Below are 11424 nucleotides of genomic sequence, written 5' to 3'. Positions count from 1 at the left end.
TTCAATTTAATGACAAGGTTCTGAGGAATCACGAAATTGTAGTCATAGTCAGCCGTACAAACTAATTCACGACAGCTGCGAGGAGTTCGGGCGCTCATGAAATCGTCATCCATGATCACAGGGTAGTTTCCGAGTATCTCGCTCACGTGATACGGGTCAGTCGTGTGGTTCGCCCATTCCAATAGTCGCGAAAGTGACGGTACGTTTTTGTCCGGAAGCGCAATAGCAGCCAGTTTCTGGGGCCTTTCGTGCTTTACTAATTTGCGCTGTGTCAGCTTCTTCCTCTTATTGTGTCGAGGCTTGGGGTGAGGGATACGAAGAACTTCAAGTCCGCAGTTAGCGGTGGCTTTCGCTTCACTGCACTTCCTGGGTGCATGTGCAGCCGCTTTAGCTGGCTCATTGTGAGCTTCAAGACGCGTATCGGTTTGGTGGTCGGCCGACGGTAACGCTACTTGGACCTTCAATGTTTGTGTTGCACTCGGTCCTTTTGTCATCGTAAATTTGTGTATGGCTCCATCCCCCGTCTGAGGTGAATTTGGCGATTTCATCTGCCGGATAAAATCCATAGTATCAATAAGTTCTGTGGGCTCAATTTCCGATGCGGCATCTGATAAATAGGAATTGTCGGGTTTGTCGTCCTCTTCCGGCAAAGTCGTTGTATCTGATACCGATCCAGCTCCAACACCTTCACGTAGCTCACGTTGAACCAGTTCCTTCCAGGCATGCAATGCTGTGCAGAAAGCAGGGCTCGACAGACCTGAGAGACGCTCCATCACGGGCTCGAATACTGCTTTTGCATAGCAGTACTTCTCCTCGGTTGACATAACAACAACATTTGCTCGCTCGCGGCGACGCAACTTCACGTAGATGATTCGGCGTTTCGATTTAACGCGCAGTCTTGTCGTTTTGGTATCTCCTAGCTCTCCTTTCACTTGTGTTGCTTCGTGTGTTGCTTCGTGTGTTGCACCACTCGGTTGTGTAGCGTCCTGTGTTGCACTACTCGGTTGTGTTGCTGATAATGTTGATGCAGAATCCTGCTGCTGGACCGCGTCGAAGGCATCGCTGGCTACTTTCATCGAAGTTTGAACGTCCTGGAGGGAATAGATACCCGCTTGAAACGCCTTTTCCATTGCCGCCATTTCCAGCATGTCCCAGCGTGGAGCAATCGTCAATGCCGGAAGATACTCGAACCGGTGAACGCGGTCAGCAATGTACATCAAGTGTTGACACGGAAGGTGATTACTTCGATAGAATAGGCATGTACACGTCCACTGATAGTCATTGCAGCGATATGTGCGCCCCTGCGTAGACAACATCCACTCTCCCACTTCCACGTTTTCTTTCTTGCACGTAGCTTCCGCCAGATATACCATGAAGTGCTCCCACTGAGTGCGCACTTTTGTAAACGAAGCATCGCTCAGGTGCTTTGCCACAACTACAAGGAAGTCTGGGACAGAGTCAGGTTGCCGCGAGGTCACGGAGTGCTTGCGAATTGAAGCAAGTAGCTGTCGAATAACTGTCGTTTGGTGAGCTAGAAGCCCTCCAATCGTCGCATCAATACGGGGCCTTTTACCGAGGAGCAGCTTCACCTGATTCCAGTTGGACTCAATTCGATTGGTGGTGGTATTGCCTGCAGAAAAGTACGCCCCACGGAGATAATTTGCCCACATCGAATCGCACGTTTTCCAATTCCGCAAAAAATAAGCAAGTAGCTTAGGGCACTTCTCCTCGCACGTTCTTGTGAATGCTGCCAACTCTGAATTGAACGCTATCTGCGTGTTGCTACATTTCGCACAACATATTTAGCAACACAACAAAGCAACATATTAGGCAACATTTCATAATCAACACATGAAGCAACACACAGAATCGTACCAGTAGATTAGCTTTGCAAACGCGTCCTCCATCATGTCGCGCTGTGACATTGTCAGGTCAAACTTGGGACGACGAAGCACTTTTCTCCAGTACGTGAGCGCGTGGAATTGGCACAGAATAACCTTGGTGCCGGGAAATGCTCTTTCCAGGACCCGCCACTCCACGAAATCTTTGTCGATAACGATAGTCTGGATTAAATTCCAGGACGGGCTCTTCATTTTGAAGAATTCAACGATACGGTCCATTGTTTGTGCTTTTTGGTCTAGCGCAAGAAAGTCGATTACAGGTATGCCCCGTCCTGTTGCCGACGTGACCACAAGACTTCCTAAAAAAGCAAACAAGTTAGTATGTGTATGATCTGACAATTAAATACGATGCAACTTACCCAAATGATATCCGAGGTTATTAGTCCCGTGCGTCCAGTCCATCACCAGTGTGTCACCCCACTGACGAAAACACTCCTTCTGAATGGAGGTTTGCAATGCAATGACACAGGTTATATCCATTTGGTCTTGCACCAGGAGAACATCATTTCCTTCTTCCGCGACAAAAGCACCCAAAAGAGACTTGGTTCGTTCCAACGCTGATGATCCCAATAGCACCCGTAGCACATTACGTGTTTGCTGAGGTGTAATAGTAATATCTGCACGTAAACAAAATGTTGTTAAGCTTGATTAAAACTTTGAATGTACAGCGATTCTTAAGGTTTACTGCGGTCACCCTCCATTACGAAAAGCACCCACCTAGCTTGTCCGCCAGATACCGGTTGACAGCAGCAGTACTGGGCTTCACCTCGTTGAGTAGACCGAGTTCTTGTCAAACTTTGCGCGACAAAAGTGACTTCGCACTACGATACGAATCGTAGATCACCTTCGTAGTGGGGTGGTTGTGCATCGATATCTAAAAAATTAAACAGTTAGAACTACAAATATGCGTAAAAACAGCATCTTACGCACCTCTGTGTCTTCACCAATACACACTTTCCACGAGGGTTTACCGGCCTCAACTGAGTAGACGGAACGCACAACGAAGCTCGCTTCACATCCTGTAAAGCGGCAGTCGTGTTCACGGCGCCCACGCCCTCGGGGGGCCTGAGTTGCAGCATGCGTACACCAAACTCGTTTGAAGCTGTGGGTCAAATAATCAGGTATCTTCTTAGCACCAGGAAGCCTAAGCAACACTCAAAGCAACATAGCAGCAAACGACATAGTGAGACAGCAACATAAACGTCAATATCGGTATCGTGCCTTCACCTGTTGTGCTTCTCTCTTGTCTCAGAGCTCCGAGTTCGATAGCAAAGGAAGTGCTCGACTTCGTAATCTTTGAGCACTTTCTGATACTCCTCCCACGTGCTGAAGACCTTTTGCGGTAGCCCTGGCTTGTCGTTGATGACTGGGTTTAACGTTTTCACAATCTTCTTGCGGTTATCCGCGTTTTTGGTTTGGCGACGCCAGAGATGATGTGGTCGACTAGCCGACCCTTCAGTGGATACTCGTACCCGCTTTGTTGGAGGCTCAGGATCTGGGTCATCTGCAGTCGATAATCCTAAATTAGAAAGTGTAAATAACATTGTAGACGACTCGTACCTGAATCTGATACTTTGTTTTCCGTATCGTTGGAGTCCGCTAGGGTGGCTGCGGCGGCGTTATCCTTAACGTTGCCCTCAACGTTGCTCTCCATGTTGCCCTTAGTGTTGCCCTCAATGTTGCTCTCCATGTCGCCCTCAGTGTTGCTCTCAGCGATAGCGGCCGGCGAGTCAGCTGCCACCTTAGCAGTAGCGTTCTGGGAGTGTTTCACCTCTTTTTCATGTGTGGTAGCCTCAGCCGTGGTATCCTGTGTAGCGGGGACATCCTCGTCCTGCGTGGCGCTCTTCGGGGCGTTCTTCGGGGCGGGAACATCCTCGTCCTGCGTGGCGTCCTGCGTGGCGTTCTTCGGGGCGGGAACATCCTCGTCCTGCGTGGCGGGGACATCCTCTTCCTGCGTGGCGTTCTTTGGGGCGTCCTGCGTGGCGGGGACATCCTCTTCCTGCGTGGCGTCCTGCGTGGTGCTCTTCGTGGCGTTCCTTGGGGCGGGGGCATCCTTCGTGTGGCCGCGTGTCAGACCAACGTAATCACGCGGGCGCAAGGTGGAGCGACGTCCTACACACATCAAATCAGTTTATATCCATCACAGCGAACCTTATAAGCGTCATACCTGTGTTTGCGACCAACTGGACGTGCGCCACACCCTCTTGTTTCGCAGCCCCCGTACTGGGCGCTCGCATCTTCTCGTCCTTCTTCGCCATATCACCGTTGTAGGTTTCTCCCGTTCCTGGAAATGTCGTACTTTGTCGACCACAAGATTTTGCAAATTTTTAGTCTAATTGTTTGGTTTCAAATTCACGGGAAGATAAACTCGGTAAATTACCGAACAACACAGCAAGCTGCTGCGTTGCTCTAAACCACCTATCGTGTAATTGTGGTAAAGTTGTAGTAACGACTCCGGATATAAATGCTAGCTTCTAAAACGCTGGCTGCCCGTAGTTGGGAGGCCCTACAGTAGGGGCTGCATGTTAGATGTAGAAGGGGGTACTGTACTAGGATTCTAACTCAATCAATTTCACTCTTTAATTTCTAGACAGCGCCTCCTTTAGCCTCATTCGCTTGTGATTGTATCTTTTGTGGTTTTTACTATTACAATAGTAAATCGTTCTTTAAAGTGATAAAGAACTCTCTGGATTATCCATATTAACATCATTTAATGTAAAGGAGCTGATAGGAATTTTCTTCCATATCAGCAGAACACATTGACCGGTTTCTTGTCATTATGGACCAGCCCCAATCACTGTCCATGGTGACCAGCGCATGATGCGCTGCGCATCCATAGTTGAGAACTTACTGACTATCCAACAGGCATAACGACAAACCTGTTGACGCTACTGTCGCAATTTAATGTAAGCCCAGTGACGATTCACAATAACTCGCGCAATTCGGTGTATTCACGAAATTCAAGTAAGTAAGCATTTTTTTTTCATTCAGCATGTAATTGCTCCGCTACTACGCTTTTGACTATCGCTTGCTTATTGAAGGAGCTAGACCACTTCGAGTATTATAGAACGTTTAGCAGTCTCCTAGGACATCCGATAACGCTGCTGCTGTACGGGGGCAGATATTTGCAACTGCTTTACAACATATTAGTTTTAATAATTCAAGATGACATGAAAACATGCTTTAAGTGTAGAAAAACGGATCTACGCATCCTACTTTCCAGATTCATAACTGTCACTCCATAGAAAAGCAAGACGGTAAGTGAGTTTTTCTTGTAAGATATGCATTCAGTCGTACGTTATAATGACGCTTAATGACTTGTGTATTGCGTCGTCTAAGCAATTTGCTGCTGCTTCTCCTTAGTTCACTTTTTACAAAATGATTGGGCTGCACAGTGTTGTATGTTGTCTCCAATAAAGATCTGGTTTGCCTTCGAGTCCGTTATCTATTGGCTTCTGTTCCTTAAGACTTCGTAGTAAGTGAACCTTAGCGCTCATGCATCAGTACAGTCGTAGTTTTCGGCGTTACAAAAGTGTCATCCCAATAATACACGACTGTATTGTAAGTATGAATGAATGAACTTGCATGTAGCCGATGGAAGCAGATACATGTAACTACAGGCACCAATTCTTCACCTGGCATCATAAACGTTACGTAAATCCACGTGGTTGAAGCGTCTTGCAATATTCTGTTTTGCAGCTCAATATGCTAACAACACATTGACCGGTCTCTCGTCAAAAAGGACCAGGCATAACAAATCCAATGATATAACGCAGATCCCGATAACCAGCGCATGGATAGTGCAGCATTTGGTTGCGATCCGACACGCATAACGACAAGCCTGTTGACATTAACGACATCCAACCAAACGAAATATTAAAACTCTGGAGTATTACAATGTAATAGACCACCGAAGGCACGGCAAGCCTTAGGCTTAAGCAAGATTGGGTGAGGATCCCCAGTTTACAATGTACACTATTTCTGGATCAAATCGTTAGATCGAAACACAAACGGCTCACATCAAAACGAAAACACACACGAGAAAGACAAACTGCTCCGAAATTGACGATGAACCAGTCGAACTCCACCAGCATGTCAGCTACTTCCGTGACTCTCTAGCTAACAGTCAGTAAACAGGTTCTCAGCGATACACTAACGACATTGCTGTCTACGGAGACAAATAGTACGAAAACAGCCTAATACAGCTTCCAATATAAGCTAAATTACTGCCCGCGTGAGACAAGCAACAAATCTCCAGAAAATTCTACCAACTCTCAATTAAGACCCTCGAGAAAAATCATTTATTTTATACCCAACTATCGCTTACAGTCAACGACGGTGAAGTGTAGCGTTACGACCAGTAACATTATAGTTCAGGGAAACGTGCTTCTGACGAACGCTTCCCAATTTTTGAAGTTTTCAAGTGGTTTAATATACTACTGAACAGAAAGCATAGCAGTCTAAAAGAGAGGACCAGACAAGCAATATATATAAACCGATTTAGAAACCGAGTGGATATTCAGGATATCGTAACCTGTATCTAATCAATGCCCTGCCTTTTTCACATACTGTCCCATACAGAGACCTGGCTTGCGTTGTGACACCTGTACTTTGTAATATTGATATCACTAGACATCGAAGTAGCTGAGCACACGAAAGCAGCTAACAATTTCACTCCGCAATCTGCGTCGTACGAAAGCCATCACTTTGTGCCCCAACTGTCTTCATTTCGGATCAAGAGCCACCGCCGTTCACCAATGCGTCTGTCCTGCGTCTATCTAGTAGTCGCTACTGTGACCACTATCATCGCAAGCGCTAATGCTGCAGCCGAAGCCTCCGAGCCCATGCCCAATATCGCGAAGTATGCATCACCAGAAGTTTCAGTTCACCTTGGTGCTGAGCGCGAGAAGAGGCTTTTGCGCTTCGACAGCAACGATTATCGCGACGATGACGATGAAGAGGAAAGGGCGAATGCTGCCAACCTCTTCAACGTCGACAAGCTAACGGTGTATGTAAACAAAGCCCAGAAGCGAACTGCCAACAATGTGAGTGGAAGCCTCTTGAATTATTTTAAGAGATTGGAAGCATACGGCTACAACCCTGTCAAACTCGGTAACATAATTCCTGACGAGGAGTACGACAATCTCCGTATGCTGTACCGCAGCTGGTACTACCACAACAAGTAACCGGATGACTACAAGCTCATTGTGAACAATCATCTTTCGTAACTATTGAATACAGCAGTTACCTGGGCTGCAGCGTTGCTTTAAACATGACGATGATGGTGTCTTGCTGTTGAAGACGTAGTAGTTGATGAGCTTATAAAACTTTTTTACACCTTGGCTAAGCGCAGCAATATCACACGAAGAATGTAGACCCAACACGATAAAACGCTGGTAAACTGTACGAGACGGTATTTCGTGTAGCTGATTGGGTAAACGAGTTCGTATAATGTATCTGCGACAAGTGCAAGACCATGTTAAGCTTAGTGAGTCTACAAGCGCTGTAAACGCACAAGTAAATAAGCATTGCCATCGTCAAGAAATCCACATTCAAGGCTGTAGGTGACGATGTTTGAGCGACCAGTAGTCTAATACAGCTAGAGATGTTCACCCCATGCAGTGCTTCTTCTGTTCCATCTAACGTACCATAAGAGATGTGTCGCCTGCACCAGAGCCTCAATAAACATGTAAAACGACGATAGACTGCGGTAGAATTAAATGACTACCTGTCTGTTCTAAGCACATGCTTCATTATCAATGAAATAAACCGAGCGAGCTAAGAAACACTTGCAATTTCCTGTTCCAGCGACCTAAATTGGACATTGTTACCATGTACGGGACCCCGCACAAAAGGTCACTGGCTATAAAGAAGAGTGCGATAGGTGCGAGTACCCATCTTCCTTCAAGAAAAATATTGTTCGATATAAATGCTAGCTTCTAAAACGCTGGCTGCCCGTAGTTGGGAGGCCCTACAGTAGGGGCTGCATGTTAGATGTAGAAGGGGGTACTGTACTAGGATTCTAACTCAATCAATTTCACTCTTTAATTTCTAGACAGCGCCTCCTTTAACCTCATTCGCTTGTGATTGTATCTTTTGTGGTTTTTACTATTACAATAGTAAATCGTTCTTTAAAGTGATAAAGAACTCTCTGGATTATCCATATTAACATCATTTAATGTAAAGGAGCTGATAGGAATTTTCTTCCATATCAGCAGAACACATTGACCGGTTTCTTGTCATTATGGACCAGCCCCAATCACTGTCCATGGTGACCAGCGCATGATGCGCTGCACATCCATAGTTGAGAACTTACTGACTATCCAACAGGCATAACGACAAACCTGTTGACGCTACTGTCGCAATTTAATGTAAGCCCAGTGACGATTCACAATAACTCGCGCAATTCGGTGTATTCACGAAATTCAAGTAAGTAAGCATTTTTTTTTCATTCAGCATGTAATTGCTCCGCTACTACGCTTTTGACTATCGCTTGCTTATTGAAGGAGCTAGACCACTTCGAGTATTATAGAACGTTTAGCAGTCTCCTAGGACATCCGATAACGCTGCTGCTGTACGGGGGCAGATATTTGCAACTGCTTTACAACATATTAGTTTTAATAATTCAAGATGACATGAAAACATGCTTTAAGTGTAGAAAAACGGATCTACGCATCCTACTTTCCAGATTCATAACTGTCACTCCATAGAAAAGCAAGACGGTAAGTGAGTTTTTCTTGTAAGATATGCATTCAGTCGTACGTTATAATGACGCTTAATGACTTGTGTATTGCGTCGTCTAAGCAATTTGCTGCTGCTTCTCCTTAGTTCACTTTTTACAAAATGATTGGGCTGCACAGTGTTGTATGTTGTCTCCAATAAAGATCTGGTTTGCCTTCGAGTCCGTTATCTATTGGCTTCTGTTCCTTAAGACTTCGTAGTAAGTGAACCTTAGCGCTCAATGCATCAGTACAGTCGTAGTTTTCAGCGTTACAAAAGTGTCATCCCAATAATACACGACTGTATTGTAAGTATGAATGAATGAACTTGCATGTAGCCGATGGAAGCAGATACATGTAACTACAGGCACCAATTCTTCACCTGGCATCATAAACGTTACGTAAATCCACGTGGTTGAAGCGTCTTGCAATATTCTGTTTTGCAGCTCAATATGCTAACAACACATTGACCGGTCTCTCGTCAAAAAGGACCAGGCATAACAAATCCAATGATATAACGCAGATCCCGATAACCAGCGCATGGATAGTGCAGCATTTGGTTGCGATCCGACACGCATAACGACAAGCCTGTTGACATTAACGACATCCAACCAAACGAAATATTAAAACTCTGGAGTATTACAATGTAATAGACCACCGAAGGCACGGCAAGCCTTAGGCTTAAGCAAGATTGGGTGAGGATCCCCAGTTTACAATGTACACTATTTCTGGATCAAATCGTTAGATCGAAACACAAACGGCTCACATCAAAACGAAAACACACACGAGAAAGACAAACTGCTCCGAAATTGACGATGAACCAGTCGAACTCCACCAGCATGTCAGCTACTTCCGTGACTCTCTAGCTAACAGTCAGTAAACAGGTTCTCAGCGATACACTAACGACATTGCTGTCTACGGAGACAAATGGTACGAAAACAGCCTAATACAGCTTCCAATATAAGCTAAATTACTGCCCGCGTGAGACAAGCAACAAATCTCCAGAAAATTCTACCAACTCTCAATTAAGACCCTCGAGAAAAATCATTTATTTTATACCCAACTATCGCTTACAGTCAACGACGGTGAAGTGTAGCGTTACGACCAGTAACATTATAGTTCAGGGAAACGTGCTTCTGACGAACGCTTCCCAATTTTTGAAGTTTTCAAGTGGTTTAATATACTACTGAACAGAAAGCATAGCAGTCTAAAAGAGAGGACCAGACAAGCAATATATATAAACCGATTTAGAAACCGAGTGGATATTCAGGATATCGTAACCTGTATCTAATCAATGCCCTGCCTTTTTCACATACTGTCCCATACAGAGACCTGGCTTGCGTTGTGACACCTGTACTTTGTAATATTGATATCATTAGACATCGAAGTAGCTGAGCACACGAAAGCAGCTAACAATTTCACTCTGCAATCTGCGTCGTACGAAAGCCATCACTTTGTGCCCCAACTGTCTTCATTTCGGATCAAGAGCCACCGCCGTTCACCAATGCGTCTGTCCTGCGTCTATCTAGTAGTCGCTACTGTGACCACTATCATCGCAAGCGCTAATGCTGCAGCCGAAGCCTCCGAGCCCATGCCCAATATCGCGAAGTATGCATCACCAGAAGTTTCAGTTCACCTTGGTGCTGAGCGCGAGAAGAGGCTTTTGCGCTTCGACAGCAACGATTATCGCGACGATGACGATGAAGAGGAAAGGGCGAATGCTGCCAACCTCTTCAACGTCGACAAGCTAACGGTGTATGTAAACAAAGCCCAGAAGCGAACTGCCAACAATGTGAGTGGAAGCCTCTTGAATTATTTTAAGAGATTGGAAGCATACGGCTACAGCCCTGTCAAACTCGGTAACATAATTCCTGACGAGGAGTACGACAATCTCCGTATGCTGTACCGCAGCTGGTACTACCACAACAAGTAACCGGATGACTACAAGCTCATTGTGAACAATCATCTTCTCCACTGGATGGTTTGGCTTCGTAACTATTGAATACAGCAGTTACCTCGGCTGCAGCGTTGCTTTATACATGATGATGATGGTGTCTTGCTGTTGAAGACGTAGTAGGCGATGAGCTTATAAAACTTTTTTACACCTTGGCTAAGCGCAGCAATATCACACGAAGAATGTAGACCCAACACGATAAAACGCTGGTAAACTGTACGAGATGGTATTTCGTGTAGCTGATTGGGTAAACGAGTTCGTATAATGTATCTGCGACAAGTGCAAGACCATGTTAAGCTTAGTGAGTCTACAAGCGCTGTAAACGCACAAGTAAATAAGCATTGCCATCGTCAAGAAATCCACATTCAAGGCTGTAGGTGACGATGTTTGAGCGACCAGTAGTCTAATACAGCTAGAGATGTTCACCCCATGCAGTGCTTCTTCTGTTCCATCTAACGTACCATAAGAGATGTGTCGCCTGCACCAGAGCCTCAATAAACATGTAAAACGACGATAGACTGCGGTAGAATTAAATGACTACCTGTCTGTTCTAAGCACATGCTTCATTATCAATGAAATAAACCGAGCGAGCTAAGAAACACTTGCAATTTCCTGTTCCAGCGACCTAAATTGGACATTGTTACCACTAAGGCTGTACGGGACCCCGCACAAAAGGTCACTGGCTATAAAGAAGAGTGCGATAGGTGCGAGTATCCATCTTCCTTCAAGAAAAATATTGTTCGATATAAATGCTAGCTTCTAAAACGCTGGCTGCCCGTTGTTGGGAGGCCCTACAGTAGGGGCTGCATGTTAGATGTAGAAGGGGGTACTGTACTAGGATTCTAACTCA

At 45.4% G+C, this 11424-nt stretch overlaps 2 protein-coding genes across 2 annotated transcripts; both read left to right on the top strand.

The window, feature by feature from the left end:
• Nucleotides 1-6658: 6658 nt before the first annotated feature.
• On the top strand, nt 6659-7087 carry PITG_14739 (PexRD8 family secreted RxLR effector peptide, putative; the record flags this gene model as incomplete). The annotated part of the gene is made up of 1 exon (XM_002898570.1): nt 6659-7087. One exon carries the CDS (start codon nt 6659-6661, stop codon nt 7085-7087), a length of 429 nt encoding a protein of 142 aa, XP_002898616.1.
• Nucleotides 7088-10124: 3037 nt separating this feature from the next.
• PITG_14738 (PexRD8 family secreted RxLR effector peptide, putative) lies at nt 10125-10553 on the top strand (the record flags this gene model as incomplete). The annotated part of the gene is made up of 1 exon (XM_002898569.1): nt 10125-10553. One exon carries the CDS (start codon nt 10125-10127, stop codon nt 10551-10553), a length of 429 nt encoding a protein of 142 aa, XP_002898615.1.
• Nucleotides 10554-11424: the final 871 nt, after the last annotated feature.

The sequence above is a fragment of the Phytophthora infestans genome, genomic scaffold, assembly GCF_000142945.1.
Source record: "Phytophthora infestans T30-4 supercont1.36 genomic scaffold, whole genome shotgun sequence".
Lineage (NCBI taxonomy): Eukaryota > Oomycota > Peronosporomycetes > Peronosporales > Peronosporaceae > Phytophthora > Phytophthora infestans.
This window is presented reverse-complemented; position numbering and strand designations above follow the sequence as displayed.